This window comes from Phacochoerus africanus, chromosome 2, assembly GCF_016906955.1.
Source record: "Phacochoerus africanus isolate WHEZ1 chromosome 2, ROS_Pafr_v1, whole genome shotgun sequence".
NCBI lineage: Eukaryota > Metazoa > Chordata > Mammalia > Artiodactyla > Suidae > Phacochoerus > Phacochoerus africanus.
In genome coordinates, this window is record NC_062545.1 from 238,801,847 (window position 1) to 238,827,452 (window position 25,606).

The 25,606-nt window shown below is 39.6% G+C and overlaps 1 protein-coding gene across 2 annotated transcripts in view; it reads left to right on the plus strand.

Moving 5' to 3' along the window:
• Positions 1-6,251: 6,251 nt before the first annotated feature.
• Positions 6,252-25,606, plus strand: part of RECK (reversion inducing cysteine rich protein with kazal motifs) — a 76,589-nt gene continuing 57,234 nt past the window's right edge. Inside the window, exons 1-4 of one of the 2 annotated variants that reach the window (XM_047767913.1) lie at positions 6,252-6,449; positions 17,719-17,777; positions 22,425-22,499; positions 23,645-23,681. In XM_047767913.1, the coding sequence (XP_047623869.1) occupies positions 6,350-6,449; positions 17,719-17,777; positions 22,425-22,499; positions 23,645-23,681 (271 nt within the window). In that variant the 5' untranslated portion in view covers positions 6,252-6,349. The remainder of the gene's footprint in view (positions 6,450-17,718; positions 17,778-22,424; positions 22,500-23,644; positions 23,682-25,606) is intronic. The other variant, XM_047767914.1, reaches the window with a different exon arrangement.

Below are 25,606 nucleotides of genomic sequence, written 5' to 3' on the forward strand. Positions count from 1 at the left end.
AACCCTACAGCACCTACTGAAAAATGAAACAAAGAAGGTGAGCTGATAAGCCAATAGAGATAAAATGAAATCATACAGACAACACTCCAAACACTTTATTATTCTACAAGAAGGTAGGACAAGTGGAAAAAAGAACAAATGGAATAAACAGAAAACAAATTGTAAGATAGATTTAAACTCAACCACATAAGTAATTATCTAAAATCAAAATGGTCTAGACACTCTAATTAAAAGACATATTGTTGGATTAAATTAAAAAGAAAAAAGCAGCCAACTATATGATTTCTTCAGGGAACTGTCTTTAAATATAAAGCAACAGAAGTAAAATGATGGGGAAATTATACAAAGACAAATCAAAAGATGTAATAGGTTTTCTTTATCTGAAATACAGAAAGCTGTTTTTGAGCTCAGGGCAAAATCACTGGTAACATTTTAAAAGTGCCACTTTAGGAGTTCCTGTTTTGGCTCAGAGGTAACGAACCCAACTAGCATCCATGAAGACTTGGGTTCCATCCCTGGCCTTATGCAGTGGGTTAAGATCCCACCTTGCTGTGAGTTGTGTGTAGGTTCCAGATGTGGCTTGGATCCCACAGTTGCTGTGATTGTGGTGTAGGCTGGCAGCTACAGCTCTGATTCGACCCCTAGCCTGGGAACTTCCATATGCCACAGGTGCAGCCCTAAAAAAAGACACCCCCCCCAAAGGTGCTATTTTAAAGGTAATCTCTAAGCATTAACCCTTATTTAGAATGAAAGATAATTACATCAGCACTGTAGAATAGAATTATGTAAACCCCAAAGTGAACCACATTTGTAATTTTTAAGTTTTCTGATAGCCGCATTTTAAAAAGGAAAAAGAATAATGGCGGCTACATGTTGTTATAATTTGTCAAAACCTCCAGAATGTCTAACACCAAAAATGAATGCTGATGTAAACTATGGACTTTGGGTGATAATGATGTGTCAGTGCATGACCTTCATTTGTAACAAATGTACACTGTGGTGTGGGATGCTGGCAGTGGAGGAGTCTAAGTAGGTTGTATGTTGAGGCAGGGGGGGATATGGGAAATCTCTATACCTTCTGCTTAGTTTTCCTAAAAGTGCTCTAAAAAAAAAAGTCTTTAAAACAAAAGCAAGTTTTAAAAAGGGTGAAATTAATTTTGGTAATATTTTACATTCCTGTTTTCATACTTAGTCTTCCAATTCTGGTTCCAGAGAATTTTTTAAAATGTTTTTATTATAGTTGATTTACAATGTTCTTTCAATTTCTGCTATACAGACAAGTGACCCAGTCATATATGTATTCTTTTTCTCGTATTATCTTTCATCATATTCTATCACAAGTGATTGGATATATTCCATGTGCCAAACAGTAAGACCTCACTTCTTATCCATTTTAAATGTGATCATTTGCATCTACTAACCCCCAACTCCCAGTCCATCCCACTCCCTCACCCTCCCTCTTGACAACCACATGTCTGTTCTCCATGTCTGTGAATATATTTCTGTTCTGTAGATAGGTTTACTTGTTCCATATTTTAGATTCCACATATAAGTGATATCATATGGTGTTTGTCCTTTTCTTTCTTACTTCACTTAGTATGAGAATGTGCAGTTGCATCCAAGTTGCTGCAAATGGCATTATTTCATTGTTTTTTTATGGCTGAGTAGTATTCCATTGTATATATGTACCACATCTTCTTAACCCATTCATATGTCAATGGACATTTAGGTTGTTTCCATGTCTTGGCTACTGTGAATGGTGCTACAATGAACATAGGGGTGCATGTATATTTTTGAATGAAAGTTTTGTCTGGATATATGCCCACGAGTGAGATGGATGGATCACATGGTAGTACTATATTTAGTGTTCTGAGGAACCTCCATACTATTTTCCATAGTAGTTGTACCAATTTACATTCCCACCAACAGTGTAGGCGGGTTCTTTCCCTTTTCTCCACACAGCTCCAGCATTCGTTATTTGTAGACTTATTAATGGTAGCCATTCTGACCACTGGGAGGTGGTACCTCATTGCAGTTTTGGTTTGCCTTTCTCTTATAATTAGTGATGTTGAAAATTTTTTCATGTGCCTGTTGGTCATCTGTATGTCTTCTTTGGAGAAATGTCTATTTAGGCCTTCTTCCCATTTTTTGGTAGAGTTTTTGTTGTTGTTGTTGAGTTGTTTGTATATTTCGGAGATTAAGCCCTTGTCAGTTGCATCATTTGCAACTATTTTTTCTCTTCCTGTAGGTTGTCTTTTTCTTTTCTTTTCTTTTTTATGGTTTCCTTTGCTGTGCAAAAGCTTGTCAATTTGATTAGTTCCCATTGATTTATTTTTGTTTTTATTTCTACTACATTGGGAGACTGACCTAAGAAAACATTCATACAGTTGATGTCAGAGAGTGTTTTGTCTATATTCTCTTCTAGGACTTTTATGATGTCATGTCTTATGTTTAAGTCTTTAAGCCATTTTGAGTTTATTTTTATGCATGGTGTGATGGTGTATTCTAGTTTCATTGATTCACATGCAGCTGTCCAATTTTCCCAGTACCACTTGCTGAGGAGACTATCTTTTCCCTCGTTTTATATTTTTGCCTTCTTTTTCAAAGATAAATTGACAGTAGGTGTCTGGGTTTATCTCTGGGTTCTCTGTTCTGTTCCATTGATCTGTATGTCTGTTTCTGTACCAGTACCACACTGTCTTGATGACTGTGGCATTGTAATATTGTCTGAAGTCTAGGAGAGTTATGCCTTCTTCTTGTTTTTTTTTTTTTTTTTCCCTCAGAATTGCTTTGGGAATTCTGGGTCTTTTATGGTTCCATATAAATTTTTGGATTGTTTGTTCTAGTTCTGTGAAATGTTTGGGTAGTTTGATAGGGATTGCATTAAATCTGTAGATTTATTTGGGTAGCATGGCCATTTTCATGATAATAATTCTTCCAGTCCAGGAGCATGGGCTATCTTTCCATTTCTTTAAATCCTCTTTAAGTTTGTTCCAGCACATTTCAATTTGGACTTGCTATATCTCAAGTACTCAATAGGCACATGTGCTTAATGGGTACCATATCAGTGCAATTCTAGGCTTTTGACTCTTCGCTCCTGGGGAGTTGGGGAGAAGGTAGGAAGTAAATCCAGCCAGGGAGTCCTGTGGCCCAAGTGGAAGGTGGTCCCTACCTTTCATTGTTCTAGAGTATTTAACATCATTCTCTGTCAAGCACTATGTTAGACATTTTAAATACAGTATCTTCTTTAGTATTCACAAGAAGTCTAAGATCAAAGGGAAGGGAAAAAGTGAGACTCAGAGAAGTGCAACTTGGACGCAGGTATGTCTGAGCCCCATGTTCTTTCCACCATATTATACTGCTCATATCTCTGTCTCATGGGAAAGCTACCTGCTTCTGGTGGTCTGAACAGTGGGAAACTAGAAATATGTTATTGGCTTTGTCACAAAACAAAAAGGTCATCCTAAAATGGACATCCTATTTGTTCAGGCCTCCTGCTCATGCTGAGACCAGTGTCAGACTACTTGCCTCAATCAGAAGTAATCAACAGAATCCCCAGATCCCATCTGCTTTATGGGATCCCCTCACAGGGGACCGAGCAAATAGCAGACCGAGAACACTTGGCCAAGAAGGGCATCAATCTTCCTATTTTCTGACTTCCCTCGGGATAAGGTCAGCCATCCTTTGGGGTGGGCGGATCTCAAGCAGCTTCCACTTAGCGGCTTAGGATCACAACTCAAATCTCAGTCATGTTGTTAAAATACATCTATTGCAATTATACATCTCAGTAGTAGAGAAATTGTCTTTACTGTCAGGGTCCCTCAGCTACATTGGTTTACTTTTCCAGAGCAACTCTGCCATTATATTTCATGAAGTTACCTGGAAGTAAGTCATTTCTGATTCTATAGCTAAGAAATCTCCAAGTATTCAAGCATTCACTTTGTACATAAGACCTCAGGTGTCACCTCTGTGAGATGAGCTCAACCATTCCTACTGTTAGGGGACTTAGAATCACTTTGATCTCCGACTTCTAGCTTCAAAAACTCAGAGACAACAAACTTCTGTTAAGCCACCATGTGATGCTCTGACCAGTAGCAACTGGTCAGTCCTTTATCCTTTTCTTCCTTCTTCAGCCTCCCCTTCAGTCAATAACTTCTGAGGGGGCACGTAGATGGTCTTTCCTTTAGGGACTGTTATGAGATGAATTATGTGCCTCCCAGATTCTTATGTTGAGGTTATAATCCCCAGTACCTCAGAATCACAGATGTAATAAGTTACTATGAGGTCAAACTGGAGTAGGGTGGGCCCCTTAAGTCAATATGACTGGCATCCTTTTAAAAAGGAGAAATTTGGACATGAATACACACACAAAGAAAATTTCATGTAAACAGGAAGGCAGAGAACAAGGTGATGCGTCTACAAGCCAAAGAGTGCCAAAGAGTGCCAGCAAACCAGCAGAAGCTAGGAGAAAGTTATGAATCAGATTCTCCGTCATAGCTCACAAAAGGAACCAACATTGCCAGCACTTTGATCTTAGACTTCTGGCTTCAAGAACTCTGAGGCAATAGACTTCTGTTATTTAAGCCGTGCAGTATGTGGTGCTTTGTAAACAGCAGCCTAGGAAACAAATACAGGAACCCAGTGATCTAATGACCCATCTCCAAAGCTTATTAATAACCAGTTCACCTATTGAATTACCTTGGGAGTGGGATCTAGTACCCGTATGACCCAATCTTTCCATCTGGAAGCCTCCTTCAGGTCTCCCATATGACATTTTCTGAGGTACACAGAACTAAAGAGACCAACTGTCCCATTTTGCCTGTGACTGATGAGATTCCTGGGACATGGGACTTTCAGTTTTAAAACCAAGACAATCCCACACAAATCAAGATGTGTTGGTTACCTCATACAGAATCTGCTCAGGCTCAAGACTTCCTGCTCAAGTCTTTTCAGGACACAGTTGGGCCTAGAGCAACCATCTTAGTTCCCTCAGCTGAGTTGGGTTCCCATAAGAATTGGGGAATCCTGGGCAGAGGACACATGGTTGTGACAGAGGGGGGAAGGAAATATGAGGTTCAGAGTAAGAAGTTCTGAAAGGATGGTGGCAGGGGTGCAGGGAGAATGTGGAATGAAGCTAGAAAAGGTAATTTGATCTACATGCTGAGAACTTCTGACATCATGTTGCATAAGTGCATGTCACCTGATCCTGTAAGAAAAGAGGTGGCCTCTAAGAGACGCATAAGCAAATGTTTTAGAAAGATTATCCTAACTTATTCATAGTTTCCTTTTGTAAACCTAGAAGAGAGAGAATAGGTAGAGACCTAAAAGACATACACCCAACTTCAATATATGGACTTTGGTTTGAACTTGAAAAACTGTAAGAGAAAATTATGAGGCAATCACAAAAATGTAAACACTAGATATTTAATGATACCAAGGAATTTTAAAAATGTAACTGCGGTTGTGCTTTTTCAAAAAGGAAAGGGAAAGGGTATTATGTAATTCGGGACTGGAAGAGAGAGGGGGGAAGGAAGAGAGAGGTCAGACAAGGGGGGGAGGAGAAAGCTTTGAGGGGGGAGGAGAATGCTTTGATAGCAAGTGAATCCTCTGAAACATTCCTTATCTGTGAGGATAAGGAGTGAGGACCCACCTCCTTGTCTCTTAAAGTCTAAATCCAACCTGACATTCAAGGCTCTGCATATGTAGATACAAGAGCATTCATCCCCCTACATTTTCCTGATAGGAATAGGTACTTAATACATCAAAGAGACATTAAGGCTACACATGCCAAAGAGCTTTGGTGGTGAATCTATGCTTCGAGTCCTTGTCTGCGGAAGAGCCCCTCAAGTATCAGGGTTGTCCCCGGTGACACCCTTTCTTCAGGGTGAAGCCGAAAGGATATTAAGTGGATCATTGTGGGTACTTGAAAGGGAGAGGTCCCTTTGGTTCAGTCTTTCTCAGGCGAACTCTGAGTGTGACTCTGGGCAGTTGCTCTCCTCTCTGTACCTCCGTGATCCCATCTGCAAACTTCAGGAGGTCGAGGCGTTCAAAGGCCTCTTCCAGCTCTCACACCCTCTGACTCCCTCTTGCAGAATGCAGGGAGCGGGACTCCGAGGAAGAAGTCGACACACAGCTGGCCCTTAACAAAGAGCGGGCGTCTCGGGCAGGTTCCCGCCCCCAGCAGGTTTTGGAGAGTCCGTGCTGCCGAGGGGCGGGGCTTGGATGCATCGCAGCCAATCACCAAGGGCCCAGGCCGCCGGGGCGGGGCCTCCGCGAGCTGCGGCTGCGGCGGCGGAGGCTGGCAGGCTGGGTCCGAGCATCCCGCGGCTCCACATCCCCCGGCCCGGACATGGCGACGGTCCGGGCCTCCCCGCGAGGCACGCTGCTGCTTCTGCTAGCCGTGGCGGGGGTCGCGGAGGTGATAGGGAGCCTGGCCCCGGGCAGTGCGGGTAAGTAACTGCTGGAGCAGCTGTTCGGGGCGGTCCAGAGCGGCCGCCTCTGCGCTCCAAGATGGCGCGGGACAGGGGGCGGGGGTGCGTGCGACCCCCAGACCCGGCCCGCCTCTGGCAACCCAGAGTCCGGAGGTCCCAGCAGGCGGCCGGGGTTGCTGAGGCGGGACGGGCGGAACCCTTGTCCACCCTTACTCTCCCCGCGCGGATCTGGTCAACTGGGAGTAATGACCCAGGTTCGAGGCCTTGCTCTGTCACCCACCGAACGAGGACCCCCAGCTCGGCTCATATCCCTTCACCCGGCTCGGGTCTCTGTCCGAAGAGGGTGAAATGCCTTCGCTCAGGAACGTCGCGAGGGTTGGATGGGATTTCGGAGGCTCCACCGCCCTGGCTAGTTATTTTTGTTACTTGACCCTCGGTTCAGAAAGGCCGACCTCGGGCAGCGAGCATTGATGGGCCCCCACAGGCTGGCTGACTTCTCAAGTCTCAGAAGAGAATGGGTCAAGCCTTGTAAATCCGATTCTGTTGCCGTTCGCTCTGGGTATGCGGTGTTTCCAACACAGCGCTGAGCTCTGGCAGGAGACAGATTACAAATCAGTAAACGCTCTCTTTGCGGGCTGGCAGGCTTGAGGAGAGTTTTGTTCTTGCTCTGGAGGAATTAGACCAGGAGTGGAGAGTGCTTTTTGAGTGTCTCCCACGTGCTGGGCTTTTTAAAGGAGTTGATGCCAACTCCTGCCCTTCAGCAGCTCTGGCTAGGAGGTAGGGAGCAGCTCGAATTCAAGGCGGAATTGTCCAGAGGAGAAGAAAGGCTGTGAGTGCACAGAGGGAGAGAGATGACCTCCGCCTAGGGTGGGAAGAAAATTGATTTCCCCCAATTTAACTAGCCATTGAAAGATGGCTGGGATTTATACACGAAAAAATGGTGAAGGGCACTGCTTACAGGGAGACACACCTAGAAAGAGCAAAATCAATCTTAACAAAGTTTAACTTACAGAGTTAAAGTTTTGGTTTTTTTTTTGTTTGTTTCTTGTTTTTTATTGTTGTTTTAGAGACAAGACTGTTTAAAGAAGGGAGAGAATTGTCAAGAACCTGTGGCTCCTTATTTTTACCTTGGTTCTATACTTTAGCTGTCAATTAGACAAATCAGAGGAGAGAGAATGCTGTATTTGTGGCTAAATCAGCCTACCTTTCTGGTCCCCATTTTTCTCATTAAGTTAAAGAAATTGAACTAAAGCACTTCCAGAGTTATGATTCATAGAATACTCGTTGTCCTGGAGTTCCCTTCGTGGCTCAACAGTTAACGAACTCAGCTAGGATCCATGAGGATGTGGGTTTGATCCCTGGCCTCACTCAGTGGGTTAAGGATCAGGCATTGCCCTGAGCTGTAGTGTAGGTCGCTGATGGTCAGATCCTGCAGTTGCTGTGGCTGTGGTGTAGGCCGGCAGCTGTAGTCCCTATTTGACCCCTAGCCTGGGAACTTCCATATGCCGAGGGTGCGGCCTTAAAAGCAAAAAAAAGCAAAAAAAAAAAAGGAATACTGCTTGTGCATTCTTACCCCACAACTAGTCAGTTCTGAGGGAGACTCTGTAGAGTAGAATAGTTTAGACTATTTGAACAAATTACTTAGCTTTAGTCTTTTTGTGCTTAAATATCGACATTTATTGTATGTAGAAATTCTGATAGATTTTATTGTGATAATTAATTGAGGTAATACTTGTATAGCATTTAGAATAGCATCTAGTAAGCTCTGAAATGTTAGCTATTAAATAAGTTTGGGAAACACTGTACACTGTACCCTTCTCTTATAAATTAACAAAATACATTAGATTCACAATAATTGGCAAGGATTCCTGTGGTAAAGAAACTTGCTGGGAGAATGGGGAAATGACTGCTAAAAGGTATGGGATTTATTTTTCGGGTGATAAAAGTGTTCAAAATTGGATAGTGGTGAGCAGAATTCTGTGAATATACTAAAAACAGCTGAATTGTAAAGCTTAAAGGGATAAATTTTGTGGTGTGTAATTGTTAAAAATAAACTGAGGCATGTTAAAATTTTAAGAGTTTATTTGAGCAAAAATTGATTTTAATTGGGCAGTGCCAAATGGAAAGTAACAGCCCCTGGGGAAAGACTTTTATAGAAGTGGAAGCAAAGCAAGGAAATTATTTGATTGGCTCTAACTTCAGCAGGTACCTTATATGGGCAAGCCTAGGTGGCTCTTTGTGGTTGATTGTCCTTAAGGATTCTGATTTCCTAACCTTGAGGCATTATAGACATAGGTTTTGGTTTGCTTAGGTAGGCTCCTAAGGCATTGCAGCCACCTCAGTCTAATGGCCTCCTTGTTTAATTATCTTAACGTGATTTACATCTCAATAAAATTGTTATGCACAGGAAGGATGAAAATTGTTTGCTTAGATAATTCTTTTCTTTCTGGAGTTCCTGTTCTGGCACAGTGGGTCAAGGATCTGGCATTGTCTCTGCAGCACCTTGGGTTGCTGCTGAGGCACAGATTCGATACTCACCTAGCACAGTGGGTTAAGGATCTGTCATTGCTATAACTGTGGTTTAGGTCGCAGCTGAAGCTTGGATTCAGTCCCTGGCCCAGGAACTTGCATGTGCTCCAGGTGCAGACAAAAAAAAAAAATTCTTTAGAAAGTTCTGGGCTAGATGACTGATTTTTCAAGGCCCTTCCAGTTCTCAAAGTCCATGGCAAGATAAAGTTTGCATTGTTTGGTAAAAGGAAAAATTCCTAGTTTGATCTAAAAGTGAGATTTGTCCCTTGTACTAAATTCTTAAGCATATGTTGCCTGGTTCCTTACATAAAGGGATTGAGTAATACAATGGACAAAAGGCTTCCACTGTGGATTTGTATAAAATGTGGAAAATGTTCTTCAATCCTAAACAGAAATTAAGAACACAATATTAAATTGTATTTCAATGAAGCCCTGGCTTGTATTCCTGCCCAGACTTCTTTCTCATCTCCTTACCCCATCCAGGGTTGGGTACTCCTGTCTCCCCTGATAGAAGGCATTTTACAAGTCTTATCTGTTCTGACTTGGAGATGTTTTTCCTCTTGGAGGGGAGAGAGGCACTGGGGAGGGGGTGCAGGAGGGATGATTTGACTTGCTTAATTATTGTGATCTGTTGTGAAGTTTGGCCACATCCTTTACATTGGAATAGTGCCACACTTCCTATTCTGGGTACTTTCTGATCCCTTCAACCCCCCAACTCTCCTCCCCAACACCTAGAGTGTTCCCTTTGGAGGATGGGATGGGACCCTATTCTGCAGTCTCAGGATCTGTGTGTTATGGCACCTGATAGTAGTTCTGTTTCTATTTAAGATGTTTTGTAATAGTGCAGAAGAGGGCAAGATGTAGCATTAAAGGCTAGGTTTCAATAAGTTGACATTTAAGAAATTATGTAATAGTCAATGTGGAATCCTAAAAAAAAAAAATGTAATGAATTTTAAGTTAGAAAAAGCAACCGCCTATTTGGAGGAAGGTAATAAGAAGCAGATCTCTTCGGAAAGAATTATGTTGGCCCACACTGTAAAAAGAGCTGGAATTGGTGATAGACCAGATATGATAGTTTATTCTGGTGTGCTACTAAAAGGTCCTGTCTTATAGCCATAGATTTAAACAATCTTTCAGTAATCATACTTTTAATTAATCATACTTTTTGCTACTTCTAGAAGAAAGTGGGGTGATGTCAAGGAGGTGGTTTGATATATTATAAATGTGGTTTTTTTAAAAGAGCAAAACAGGGAGTTCCCTTTGTGGCTCAGTGGTTAATGAACCCAACTAGGATCCATGAGGATGGGGGTTTGATCCCTGGCTTTGCTCATTGGGTTAAGGATCTGGCATTGACATGAGCTGTGGTGCAGGTCACAGACATGGCTCGGATCTCTCATTGCCGTAGCTCTGATTCTACCTCTAGCCTGGGAACTTCCACATGCAGCCCTAAAAAGAAAAAAAGAAAAAAAAAGAGCAAAACATACTACAGGGGTTTGTTTACTCAAAAAATATTTGAGTGCTTACGAACAGGCACTGTTCTGGGTGCAGGGTTGCTGCTCTCAGGAGGCTTCTATTCTAGCAGAGGAAAGATAGACAACAAACAGATAAATAAAATTATCTCCGATAGTGTTAAGTATACTATGAAGGAAACTAGATAATAGCACAGAGAATTGTGTGGGTAGAGGGAAATGGTTCTTTACATAGTGATAACAGGGCAGGCCTCTTTAAGAAGGTAAAGTTCTGAACTGAAATCTGAAGCCCAAAGGTGCTTTCCTTAGGAAAGACTGGGGTGGTGACCAGGACCTAAGGCAGGAAGGAATAGATGGTCAGTATGGTTGCAACATAGTAAGAGTAAGCCAGGGATAGACAGTGCAGAAAGCCACGTAAGGATTGTGGATTTTATTTTTTGTGCAGATAGAAACGAATAGACTTTTTTTTTTTCCTTCCTTGTCTTTTTAGGACTGCACCCAAGGCATATGGAGGTTCCCAGGCTAGGTGTCTAATCGGAGCTGTAACTGCTGGAATACACCACAGCCACAGCAATATGGGATCCAGGCTGCACCTGTGACCTACCAACACAGCTCACGGCAGCACCACATCCTTAACTCACTGCACAAGACCAGGGATTGAACCCCTGTCCTCGTGGTTGCTAGTGGGGTTCGTTAACCGCTGAGCTACGTCGGGAACTCCACCAATAGACTTTGAAATGACATATTTTTTTTAATTTCTTTTTAAATTAATTTTTAATTGAAGTATAGTTGATAAGGCATATGATTTCTATTTTGGATCACTCTGGCTGCTGAATGAAAAAAAAGTGATTTTAATAGGGTAGAAGTAAAAGCAGGGCTGCTAGAAGGTCATTGTAGTAGTTGAAGCAAGAGTTAGATAATGGTGACTTAGAGTGGTGGTGGAGATAGAAAAGGAGAGATTCATGGATTGGATGTGGGAAGTGAGAGAAGGAGAAATGAAAGATTACAGATTTTTACCTTGAGCAACTTAGTGAAAAATGATGCCATTTACTGAGGTTGAGAAGATAAGGAGGAGCACATTAGAGAGCTGGCAGGTGATCCAGGAAGATAATCAAAATTTCCACTATTTATTTATTTATTTTTGTCCTTTTAGGGCCACACTGGCAGCATATGGAGGTTCCCAGGCCAGGGGTCAAATCGGAGCTATAGCTGCCCACCTATACCACAGCCACAGCAACACCAGATCCCAGCCGCATCTGCAACCCACATCTCAGCTCACGGCAAAACCAGATCCTTAACCCACTAAACGAGGCCAGAGATTGAACCCCCATCCTCATGGATACTAGTTGGGTTCATTAACTGCTGAGCCACAATGGGAACTTCAAAATTTCCATTTTTTTTATATATTTAAGATGGAATAACTCCCCCTGGTTTATTGCTTGTTAGACTAAATTCATACCCAGCAGTATTACATTCAGCAAATATTTGTTAAGCTATTTATAGTGTCAGACACTGTAATAGGCACTCCATATACAATGTGGTAAGCAAAAACAGACATGGTCTCTGCTTTCGTGAGTTTTATGGTTTAGTGAGAAAATCAGGCATAAATATCAGCAAAAAGTGTATAATGTCTACACTGCTAATTTTATGTGGTTGTATTAGTACATGTCAATTTATATTCTTTTTTTTTGTCTTTTGTTGTTGTTGTTGTTATTGTTGTTGTTGTTGCTATTTCTTGGGCCGCTCCCGCGGCATATGGAGGTTCCCAGGATAGGGGTTGAATCGGAGCTGTAGCCACTGGCCTACGCCAGAGCCACAGCAACGCGGGATCCGAGCCGCGTCTGCAACCTACACCACAGCTCATGGCAACGCCGGATCGTTAACCCACTGAGCAAGGGCAGGGACCGAACCCGCAACCTCATGGTTCCTAGTCGAATTCGTTAACCACTGCGCCACGACGGGAACTCCTCAATTTATATTCTTAATCTGAATGTATTTGAGGGAAAAAATCATGTGATTTAGTCAGGTATATAGAACATAATATGATGGATGCTGTAGAGCACATAGATTACATGAAGAAGACTTCAAGAAAAGTATATTAAGTATTAAGAGAAACAGTCTGATGATGGAATATGCCATTCAGAGCCAAACACACATACTTTTAGATCTCTTGTTTTATAAATAGAAGTCCTGCAGCATAGGATAAAGAAGGGAATTATCTGAGAATACTGGCTGTTAGCATCTTTGGGGGGGATCTTGGTAATCATTTGGTTTGTTGTTTCCTAGTGATGAATGTCTATGTTAAGGTTCTTTTGACTCTGAAATGAGCAGAAACCAGGGTAGCTCAGGATTAGGGAGCTAGTTATGTCACATCTAAAGGGAACACATGGACATCCAAGCATAGGCAGTTGAACACAGCACAACCTCAGGGACTGCTCTGGGAACTGGAAAGCTGCCAAGAACCAAGACTACTTTTAGAGACAGTCTTTCTACCTCTCAGAGCTTCTCTATGTGAATCTCTTGCATTTCCCACTCCCCACCAGCCAGCTTCCTCCATTTCCTCAAGGTTTCTGCACAGCATAAAACTTTCCCAGCCCCAGCTCATTTTGACCTTAACCTGCAGAGCCCACTACCAGCTGGCTACATACCTCTGTGCCTGTGCATATGGTCTTTTGACCTGGGTCAACAACTCCATGTTACGTTTGCTAAATTATGGCTTGGTCACCATGTGAAATGTGGTGTGGCAGTGGTACAGTGAAAGAAATAAACTGTTTGTACATCCATTGTATAAGTAGGAAATTATTACTTATTAACCAATGAATAAATAATTTTTTTTGAGCTGAGCACTATGCTAAATGGGTACAGGAAGTTTCCATTCAATCTGGAACTATCATCAGTACACACATGAAAGTATTAGAGAGGAGTTAAGAGGTGTTAAAGTTTCCAGTTCTGACTAGAATAGTAGGACCTTAAATAACCAGAAAACCAACATGACCTGGAGTTGTTGGAAAAGAAAGGTTTACTAAGAGTTGAGATGGGATTTAAGCCTTGAAAAACAAAGCTTAAAATTTAGAATTTAGGTCAGCAGAAAGAGGGCATTTCAGACAGAAGGCTGTATTCAAGGTAAATGTTTAGGCTTTCCTTGTTAAAAAATAATGAAAAATCAGGGAAGGGATGGTGAGAAGACTTGGAAAAAATTTAAAAATGGAATGGTAGGAAGCAGTTGTAGGCCCTTGATTAGAAAAAGTGATGTCATGGAAGGTTATATAAAAAAATTAAGCTGGCAGTCATATTGATACTAGAAGCTTAATTTACAGTTGGCAGTAGTGCAGAATGGAGCAAGCAATGCAGAAGGATATCTGTAGCTTGTAAATGACTCAGAAAAAAACCATCATGTGTATGTGTTTAGATGAATAAAGTGATATGAAAAGATTTTAGCAGTGTTGAATCCATTTGGTGGGTATATAGATAATCATTTTACTGTTTGGCTCTTTCTTGTGTATATTTTATGAATATACACAAATACTTATATTTTTTAAAGTCATAAAGTAATAATTGCAAGAATGCATTTATAAGTTAAAGTTGAAGTTGTTTAAATATTTTAAAAGTGATTATTGTCACTTTCGAGGCTGTTTTGAAGATAAAAATTTGATTGAAAGTATAATCGTATATTTTAATTAGCATCTTTTTTATTTGGAATGATCTTTTTCCAGGATCAGCTCAGATTTTGGTTTTTTACCCTTTGGTAATTCCTTAGGAATACCTTAATTAGAAGGAATCTTTATTTTCTTTAGAAAAGAAAGCAAGAATGGCTTTTCATTAACCAAATTGAATTATAGCTTTGGAGAGGCTTCTGTGGCAAAATCTCTTTTAACTTCAAAAGTCCTGTAATTCTATGAATATTTTAGTTTTAGATTAGGGTGTATATTTGCTTTTTTAGATGCTGGTTGGTCTTAGAACTTGCATTTTTCCCTTGTGGCTGGAGCATGTGCTTCCTGCCTACTTGCCTATCTTTAATAGACCTGTGGCCCAAACCAGCAGCCATTGATGTTTCTAATTATTGGATGTTTTTGCTCGTGTATTTCTAGGTTATGCTAATACCTTCTTAAACCCAATGTACTTGGTCTTTAGTGATCAGGTTTTGTTTTTTACTAATTTTATGACTACAGACTCTTGGAATAAGAATGCAAAATATGACATTCATCCTTATGTCTTTAATAACCTGTGTTATGTATTTTCATCATGTCAATATCAAGTGTTATTTTGAACTGATTTAACTGTTCAATTCCATCTTGTGAAAACCAGAGTTTTAAACTATTTTTCTTGAATAACAAGAAATTAGGTTAGAATCAAATTATAAAAACAAAACATTTCTAGAATTCACTTTTTTCTTGTATAAAGCATTAGGCCTTGGAGAGGGTTTTGTTTGTTTGTTTGTTTTTTGTTTTTTGTTTTTTTTTTTTGCACTCTAATAGTTGAATGACCCAATTAATCCATTTTAAAAGCTCTGAAAAAAAAAAAAAGACCTTTAATTGCCACATTAATTGCATTGAATCCTTTGCCCTCATTCTTAATGAAGGCTTATGAATTGATGTCTATTTGTAGACCTGTATTTCTTGGAAAAATATGCAGCATTTAAGATTCTAATAAGTTTTTTTTTTTTTTTTCAGAGAATGAAAGATGTCACTAATTCAATGATGACTAAGGTTAAAAATAGAGTATGGAAAATGTGATGAAGTGTAGGTCTCCTAGTCTGTTCTAGGACGGTGGCAGTCCTCTCGGGGGAGGAAATGTACTGTTGCAGAGGAATGCTTGGTTGGGAGGGGGGAGGGCATTTTTACCCAAAGATTTCAGGCTGCTGTCTTTAATCCCATTTTGTCAAATATTTCAGAAGGCTTTTGGAAAGACTAGAAGGAAGTATGTCAAAATGTCAACACATGCTCTGGCATGACAGTGGGAATACTAGATCATTTTTCTTATTTTCCAAATTTTAGGGTTTCTTAATAAAAATTATTTTAAAAATTTAACTTTGGAATTCATGTCACTCTAAGTTTGACCTTCACCATTAAATAGACAGAAAAAATAGGTTTTTCTGTTTTTAATAAAACCTTCCATTGTTATTGGAGTTTTATGACATGTTTTATGTTTCTGTTCTAAATAGACTTTTGCTCCAAGAACCTTCTTCCCAAAAATCCTAGGCCCAAGTCAGACTCTTGTCTGCCTGACTGTTTACTTCTTGCTAAGCCTGTACTTATTGGGACCATATGTTATCTTGAGTTATCTTTGCTCTTGATCAGCTGAATTTTCTGCCCTCCTATGACCTTTGTGTAGGAGGATGGTAGAAAGTGACAACAACTTGAGCACTTTGAAAAGGCACGTCAGTATCACATGGGAAATCTCCCTCCTCCCCCACCTGCCTTCTCCCTTCTGGTAAGGCTGGGGACATAACAGAATCTTGGAGGGGTGGTTGGCATGAGGTGGCAAGGCAGGGGAGAAGAGGTGTTGTTAGAAAGTCTGAGTGATTTGGGCTCTCCCTCAAATTAGAGCTTCTAAGAAAGTAACTGCAGCAAGGAATTTTTTTTGAATTTCTGAAGCTTAATGAAATCCTGTTTTTTCAGAATTTTTAAGTCAAATGTTTAGAACTTTAAGACACCTTTTCTCATAGTATTAGAAAGCCAGCCCCACAATATACAATAGTTTTTTATGAAACTAAACTATAGTGATGTCACTAATATCATATACCCAGTCATTGTTTTGTGGACTAACAATTTCTAGTTTTGAACTCAAGAGCATTGTTCATAAGAGCTAAGAGGATCTTTTTTGTTCCCTTATTATTCATTCATTTCTCCCCAGTACTAATTCTACCTTCAGTCAAAAAAACTCAGCTTTCATCTAATTTGTACACTGAAATTATATAGATTTCATTGAAGAGATTATGTGCAAATATATATTTTTTTTCCTTTTTTTCATTTTTGGCTGCACCTGCAGTATGTGGAAGTTCCCAAGCCAGGGATCAAACCTGCACCATGGCAATGACCTGAGCCACCACAGTGACAATGCTGAATCCTTAACACACTGAGCCGCACGAGAACTCCACAAATATATTTTAAACCATTGGATTAGATCCAGCTGCTTGAAATGTAATATTTTCATGTCCTTGTGTCTTTTGACTTGGTAGTCTAAACAGGCCCTGATCAATCCAGCTATATCTTTTTTTTTTTTTTTTTGGCTGCACCTGTGGCAAGTTACAGTGCCTTACCCAGGCTTCGAACCTGTGTCACAGTTGCAACCTGAGCCACAGCTAGGGCAACACTGATCCTCAACCTGCTGTGCCACACAGGCACATATGCCCCCTGTATCTTTTTGTCCAGTCAGCTACACTCTAGAATAGTAACACACCCTTGCTGATTATCTCTGTCACCAAATTACTAATTTCTCAGGGCCCTTAAGGCTGCTGGACCACATTTTTTCTTTATTGCGGTGTTTCCCAAATTGGCCATCTGAAATGTTAATAAATGGCATGAAAAAAGTATTCAGTGCTCTGAGAAATCTATCTTCTTAGATCCCTTTTTAGGAGATTAATGGTGCATGTTAACATGTTAAAGGCTTCATGAAGTCCTGCAGTAAAGAACTCCTTTTAACTTTTTCATCCTTTATTTCCAATTTAGTTGAACATGAAACATTTTCTCTTGAGGGATAGATAAATAACAACTCATGAAACAGTGTTTCATAGAACACAGATTTGAGAAACATCTATAGTTGCCTCCATTCTTTCCACACTGGCTGTTTCCCCACCTCTACAACTTCACCCCAAGCTCCCAACCCCATCTCAACCCTTTTAGTCTTCTGACCTAATCTCTATTTCACTTAGATAATGGAGGCCTATATTTAACATATCCAAAACAAATTTGTATCTTTTTTTATAATTTAACCTTCCATTATAGGTTTAATAATAGAATATAGCCCATAGGGTAATTGTGAGGTTTGAATGAAACAATCCGTAAAGCAAGCAATAAAATTCTGACATGTAGAAAGTACACAGTACATAATAGCTATTATTATTACATGACAGTCTCCCCTGTTAGACTGCAGGATTCTTGAGGGCCAGACCCATATCTTCAAACATAGCACTGCCCTTGGCTTATAATAGGTAGGCAGCAAAGTTTTGTTGAGTTAAAATGGATAATAATAATCTGTTGCATAAATGCTTTGTGTAACCATCTGGCTTAGCTTAATCATCTTGTTTATTTAACAGTAGGCAACATTAGGTGTTTATTTTTTCTCCCTAGGTGCATTGTGTTGTAATCATTCTAAGGATAACCAAATGTGCCGTGATGTATGTGAGCAGGTAAGCTTACATAATAATGATGGAGGGTATTAGCTATGTAACTATTTAGTATAACTGTTTCAGAAAAATCTGTTGTACAGCATTTAAAACAAGTGGTCAGGGTTCGCATCCCCAGTAATGAAAGAGATTAACGTGTGTCTTCTGACATGATGCACTGAAAAGGAACACAGTGGGATTCCTGCCCCAAATGCATAACCTGAATCATGAGGAAGTGATAGGGCAAACCGAGATTGAGGGATATTCCTCAGAACAACTACCCACACTCTTCAGAGGTAGACCAAAGGCGAAGAAACGTCCAGATTAACGGAAACTAAAGGGACATGACAAGTAAATGCAGTGTATAATCCTAGATTGGGTCCTGGAATTTTTTTAAAAATTGCCACAAAGAACATTATTGAGATAAATTGGTGACATTTGACTATGAACTGTGATAATATTGTATCAGTGCTGTGATCTGAATTTGGTGATTGTATTGTGGTTAGGTAGGATGGTGTCCTTGTTCTTAGGAGATACATGGTGACATTTAGGAATGAATGATTTTGCCTGTAATGAATTCTAAAGTGTTTCATCAGAATAATAGTAATAATGTGTATAGGTAGAGAAAGTTAAAGCAAATGTTGCAAATGTTAATAACGGGTGAGTCTAGATGAAAACTGTGGGTGTTCCTTATACTACTTTTGAAACTTTTCTGTAGTTTGAATTTTTCTGCTTGAGCCTTGAGCTTGAGCCTCAGATATTCCACTGAGACAATACTCATTCATAATGCCTTACCTTTCTTTCATCATCTCGATTATATAGGTCTAACCTTAACACTTGAGAATTAATGACCTCAGTCGTCTTTTGAGTTTTTCAAGTAATAACATGGATTTTTTTACTTCTTCAAAATGAGAGAGCTACTTGACTGGCATTAAAACTTCCCTCAGACAATATTATGAATTTAGAAAGATTTTATTTATTTATATACTTATCTTTTTAGGGCCGCATCTGTGGCATATGGAGGTTCCAAGGCTAGGGGTTGAATCGGAGCTGTAGCTGCTGGCCTACACCACAGCCATAGCACTGTGGGATCTGAGCCATGTCTTCAACCTACACCACAGCTTGCAGTAACACCGGATCCTTAGCCCACAGAGTGAGGCCAGGGATCAAACCCACGTCCTCATGGATGCTGGTCAGGTTCGTCAACCACTGAGCCACAAAGGGAACTCCTAGAAAGATTTTACGGGAGACTAAGTATAAGACAAGACAGTGAATCAGCTCATCTTAAATAGCTGCTAGAGAATTCTTGTCAAAACACTTATAGCAAATTAAGTTTTCTGTAGATTTACTGCCAGGAAAATAGCTTTTAAAAACAAAAATGGCCTCAGTGGTATCACCATAACAGAGGTTTTCAGAAGCTCTGCTCCCTTATGGAAGCACTGCTTTCCTGACATTTCGCTTCGTTTCCTCTTGTTTTTTTTCCACTAACATTCTATAGAGTAAATGATTTTTATGAGGCACGTGCACCAGGCAAGGTCTAATTCTTAAAATCTGAAGTGTTAGAAATTCTATAACTTAGCAAATTAAGTGAACACTCCAGTCCACCCTAATAAAAAAATTCTTCCCTGACCAAGTTCTTAACTGAGAAATGAGGCACAGGACCAAGACAGGTAAGACCCCCAATACCACCTTTATTATCAGTTACACAAATGTTGAATGTAGCTTTCATCTCCAGATACACACTGAACTACAGAATCAGACTTACTTCCAGGGGAGGAGAGTTGAGGATTGGGTTATATATGTTCATTTTCCCCTGCCAGACTCAACAGTCAAGTAAGTCAGTCATTCCAATCGCAAGGCGAATGAGTGAGTGGTGTGGAGAGAGGCCAGGGTGCTAAAACTGGTAGAGCTTCCTGAAAATGAAAGGAATTACCAAGAGTGAGGAATCATTATTTCTTCAACCAGTAGGAAATGAAGGAAGGGTAGAGTCCTGCTGATATTTAAGCTTTGAATTGGAGTGTATACTAGTGCCCTGATGGCTGTGGAAGGTTAGGAAAAGGATGGAAGGAGGTGAATTGCTGAATTATCAGCGAAAACCACTGTGTGAAAACAGTTGAATTAAAACTTTTAGAATTTGATGGAGTTCCCATCGTGGCTCAGTAGTTAACGAATCCAACCATGAGTTGCGGGTTCGATCCCTGGCCTCGCTCAGCGAGTTAAGGATCCAGCATTGCCGTGAGCTGTGGTGTAGGTCACAGATGTGGCTTGGATCCCACGTTGCTGTGGCTGTGGTGTAGACTGGTGGCTACAGCTCCAATTACACCCCTCCATATGCTGCAGGAGTGGCCCTAGAAATGGCAAAAAGACCAAAAAAAAACTTAGAATTTGAATCTGAAGTCAGGACTGGTGTTACATGATAGTCAACACAATAAGATGTCAGATGCCATAAAAGTCAAGAAGTTTGAGATCTGAGGAAAGTCCCCCAATTTTAAAAAGAAGACTGTTAGGGAAGATACTCTGGAGCAGGGACTTCTGTTTGCTTTGTTTATGCTGAATCCCCAAGTGCATAGAATAATGCATAAGTCAAAACTCTGCCTCTTCACCTTCTACTACCAATGTCCTGTGTTCCCTCCCCTCCCCTCCCCCCTCCCTGCCTCTCACCCTCTTGCCTGCCTGCCTGCCTGCCTGCCTTCCTATCTCTTTTCTATTCCTTCTTGCCTTTCATTGTTGTCTTTTTCTTTTCTCTTTCTTCTTTTCAATCTTTTTATAATTGGAATTTTCAAATGTATACAAACATAAAGAAAAATATAACAAATTCTACCATATTCAGCTTTAGCGTTATTAAGTCAAGGCCAGTTGTGTTTCATTTATACTCCCATCTAATCCTCCCCCCATTATATTGAGGAACATTTATGTTGAAAAAAATCCCAGTTGTCATATCATTTGATCCATAAATTTTCAGTCTGTATCTATATAAATTATAAGTATTCATTTACAAAATTAACTATAACACTCTTACCACTTCTTTAAAAATGTAATACTCATATCTAGTTATTTTTCAAATATACTTTCTGATAAGTTTTGTTTTATAAGCGCAAATCAGGATGCAAGTGAGATATAAGCATTGCAGTTGGTTACATGTCTTTTAAAGACCTTTTAATGTAGGTTTTTCCTTGCAGTTTTTCTGTGGAGTTATCCTGTGGAGTTTTGCACAGTCTGCATTATGCTGTTTGTATCCTTATGATACCATTTAATGTGTTCTTTCCTCTGTATTTCTTACTAATTGATAGGTATGTTTAAGAGGAGAGCTGTCCAATACAACTTGTGACAGTATTTTTATATCTTTATGATCCAATAGGGAAATCACTAGCTATATGTGCCAAGTAAACTTTTGAAATGTGCTTAAAGAGATTGAAGAAATGAATTTATGTTTTATTTCATTTTATTTGATTGAAGTTTTTAGCCGCACATGGCGGTCAGCTACCTTAAGCTAAGAGATGCTTGATCATTTCAGGTTAGATTTTATTGCTGTTTTGTTTGGCAAGTCTTACTCATAAGTATAATGTTGGCAGTCATTGTTGATAATTGTCCTAATGCATTAATTCACTAGGAGCTGCATAATGGTGATGGTCTAGCTCTCTTCAATAATAATAGTTGGTTTTGAAGGAAAATGGCCATTAAAACTAACTAAAGATAAATCTTTTTTCATTGTCCTTAGCATTCATAGATATTACAATCTTAACTATTTGTAAATAATAATATATGTAACAATTTGTAATTTACAGAGATGTTAAATTGTAATTGCATTAACTAAAGTTGTATTTGGAAGTGAACCAGTTAGCCTGATGAGTGAACTTGTCAACAGCTCAGCATCTTTATTTTTAAAAATAGCTATGTCTCTATTTTGTGGGCTTCTATGGAGAAGTTTTTGCTATAATGCTGGTCACAAATTTGTTTTTCACTGATGTCAAGGGTATGACAATAGTCTTTTTCACTGTGGTCAGTTGACTAAAAACAATTTGTAGAACAGTTTAGAATAAATCTATCTTTTTTTTTTCTTCCTTTCATGTTTTCTTTTTTCTTTTTGTCCCCTATAACAGGTTATAGCCTGGTTTTCTCCATTTTTAATCCTTAGAAAAGGATCTTGATTTTCTATATTTAGACTTTTTTGATTATTTTCCAAACTAACCAACTGTTCAAGAAATATTACCTCAGCCTAATTTAGATCTTTCCAAATGTTTTTCATTTATAAAAGGAAATTGGAAAATATTCTAGATGGAATTCCATGGCTCAGTGGTAACAAATCCGACTAGTATCCGTGAGGATGTGGGTTAGATCCCTGGCGTTGCTCAGTGGGTTGAGGATTCGGTGTTGCTGTGAGCTTTGGTGTGGGTCACAGATGTGGCTTGGATCTGGCGTTGCTGTGGCTGTGGCATAGGCCAGCAGCTGCAGCTCCAGTTCGACCCCTAGCCTGAGAACTTCCATATGCTCTGGTGCACCCCTAAAAAGGCAGACAGACACACAGACAGTCAGACAGAAAGAAACAAAGAAACAAAAAACAAAGAAAAAATATTCTAGACAACTGGTAGATCTAGAGTATAATAAATTTACCTCTTCTATGTCTTATGAAAAAAAATGCCACAAAACTTTTTTTTTTTTTTTGTCAAATAGATATTCTCTTCAAAAAGTGAATCCCGACTAAAACACCTGTTGCAGCGAGCCCCAGATTATTGCCCTGAAACAATGGTAGGTTTTGTTTAACTTAACCTATGGAAACTTTTGTCTAAATGAAGTACTCTAATGACTTACTTTTATTTTTTGTCTTTTGTCTTTTTTTTAGGGCCGCACCCGCGCATATGGAGGTTCCTAGGCTAGGGGTCTAATCAGAGCTATAGCTGCCGGCCTATGACAGAGCCACATCAATACCAGATCCGAGCCACATCTGTGATCTACACCATAGTTCACAGCAGTGCCGGATCCTTAACCCACTAAGCGAGGCCAGGGATCAAACCCACAACCTCATGGTTCTTAGTCGGATTAGTTTCCACTGCGCCACGACGGGAACTCCCATGATTTCCTTTTAGATGTAGTGAAATTATCAATGTGATTAGAAGTTGTGGTCAAAGTGAAATGTTAGATTTAAAAAAAATCTGCACACAAATTGCTAGATAGAATATTGTCTATCACCTTTTTAAAATTTTTATGATGTAGATATAAAAATAATATTACATATAAATGTATTCCAGTATTTAAATTTCATTAAAGTCTAATTTATCTGAACTTGGAAATTTTAGTTATTATATTTTGACAATTTTATGAAAACTGTAATGACTAAATCATGTTTATTTTTATTTTTTTAAAGTTGAATTTGGGGTGAGGGAGAATGTGTGACTTGTCATTACCATCTTCCCATTTTACGGTTATTATAGTTACATTGCATGCCTCCCTGAGTCATGAAACTTAAAACGTGTCTAATGCTTGGGCCTTCCTCAGTGTTCAAGGTGCTCACGAGCCAGGAGAGAGCCTCTTTAGGTAAAGTAGTTTGGGTTAAAAGGGGAAAAAGTTGATGATCAAACGATTTTGTTTGACACATTTTCCTTTAGTCACTGAACAGGCACTTTTGTCTTTGAGCTTAGAAATAGTTATTCCAGTAAGCATCCTGGGTAACCATACTCATCCTTAGTTCTCTTAGATGGGAGGATGAGAAAACAACAAGCAGTATTTTCATTTCTCAGTTGTATTTTTCTTCCCTGAAGATATGCATATAGTTCTAGATCATTGACCGTATAGACACAAACATAATCAAATTAGCTGTGCCAGATTTCTATAGACATTGTCATATTTAGGAACTGGTTATCTACATAAAAGCCTTTCGCTGATTACAATTTTAGGTTGAAATTTGGAGCTGTATGAATTCATCTTTGCCAGGTAAGCAATAGAAGTGTTAACATTTCACACTTTATTTTCTAAAACTAGTTTTGTGATGTGAGATCTGTCATAATCCCGTAACCCTGTATATACCCTTGAATTTCTGTCCTCTCCTTCCTTTAGGCATCCAGATTTTCAGATATATAATTTATCCTCATTCACTCAATCCTAGTAGTACTCCTGTCTCCACTTCTACCATTCTGTTGAAACTGGTCTTTGAAAGATCTCCAGAATCTCTTGGTTCCTAGATCTTACAGCTTTTGCTCAGTACTTAACTCTCTTTGACTTCCTTGTGACTCTTGATATTATTGACCACTACCTCCTTGTGACTTCACCCTGGCTTTGTGACCTTGTCATCTCTTATCTTCCCCTTCCCCCCATAATTACCATGGATATTCCTGCGTGTGGTCCTCTACCCTTCTTTCTTCACACTCACCCTGGTAACTGAATTCTATCTCAGAACTGTGATCTAATCAGCTCTGGGAAGATCACTTTCAAATCCAAGTCTTTGTTCATAACTTGTAGACATCTCTACCTGAGTCTCTGCATCCAAGCAGCATCTGAAGTGCATATTCAAAACCAGATTCGTAACTGCTTCTCTTGTGAATGACACTAGACTGGAAACCCTCAAGTCATTATCTCTGATTGCTGTTTCTTTTTAGCTCCATTGACCCTGCCCTTGTAAGATCTTGCATCTGTCCTCACTATTCCTAATTCATGCCTTTGTTGTTACACTCTTGGGGTAGATGATTGCAATAACCTTGTAATTGGTGTTTGAATATGCCATAGCTGTCCTCCTTATCCCCTTCAAAAAAAAAAAATTCCTCAGGGAATATTCACTTTGTCCGAATAAGGCCCAAATTCCCTAGTCCAGCATTCACGGTCTCCTAGGATTAAAGCACATTTTCCAGTCCTGGCTAAAACCAGTGCCTTGAAAAAAGGGAGTATATCTTATGTATCTCTGAATTCTAAAGACTTTCACACTATTTGAAGTTGTCATTTTAAATAAGTTGTACTGTTTGGCTTCCTAGAGTTGCCTGAGTTCTTGCCTGTTCTCCTAATAATCCCTCTACCTAGTAACCTGTAATTTTATATATTGTTCCTACCAAACTATAATCTTGTTAAGGGATACATCACATATGCTATTTCATACCCCACATAATGCCTCATAGAGGCCTTGTGCATAATAGGGGCTCAGTGAATGTAAATGCTTGTTGAGGGAGTTCCCATTGCGGTGCAGTGAAAACAAATCCAACTAGTATCCACGAGGGGATACCAGTGGGTTTGATACCCCGCCTCGCTCAGTGGGTTGGGGATCCAGCATTGCCGTGAGCTGTGGTGTAGGTTGTAGATGCAGCTCGGATCCCTTGTTGTGGAGTAGGCTAGCAGCTATAGCTCCAGTTAGACCTGGGAACTTCCGTACGCTGAGGGAGAAACCCTGAAAAAAGAAAAAAAAACTGCTTGTTGAGTAATTTAATATTTCCTGAGAGGCACTGGGTATGTGAAAACAGCAGTATACTGCATTATGGTATGAAAGTTCAGAGTTTATGACCCACAGTGATTACATTCAAAATTCTTTCCAGAATGTGAGTGATTCTGAATAGCAAGCAGCAAAGATTTAGAGGAAATTATACTAGGCAGTAGGGCTAAATGAGAGTCTGTTGCCCTTTATACCATTAAAACATGTAGAGATACAGAGGCTTATGATATGCAGTCTTTTTAGCTGGTTTTAACTATTGGAATGGTTTATGATTGTATTTTGAGAGCTTTGTCTATCCCTGAGCCATTTGTTTGCTTTGTTTTGTGTTTAGCAGAATGCTTCTAATTGTTATATTAAGCCTTCGCTTCATGTGGAAAATATGTTATCTATTGCCTTGAAACCCTGACATTTTTTTCAAATGGAAATAATCTAATTTAATGCCCAT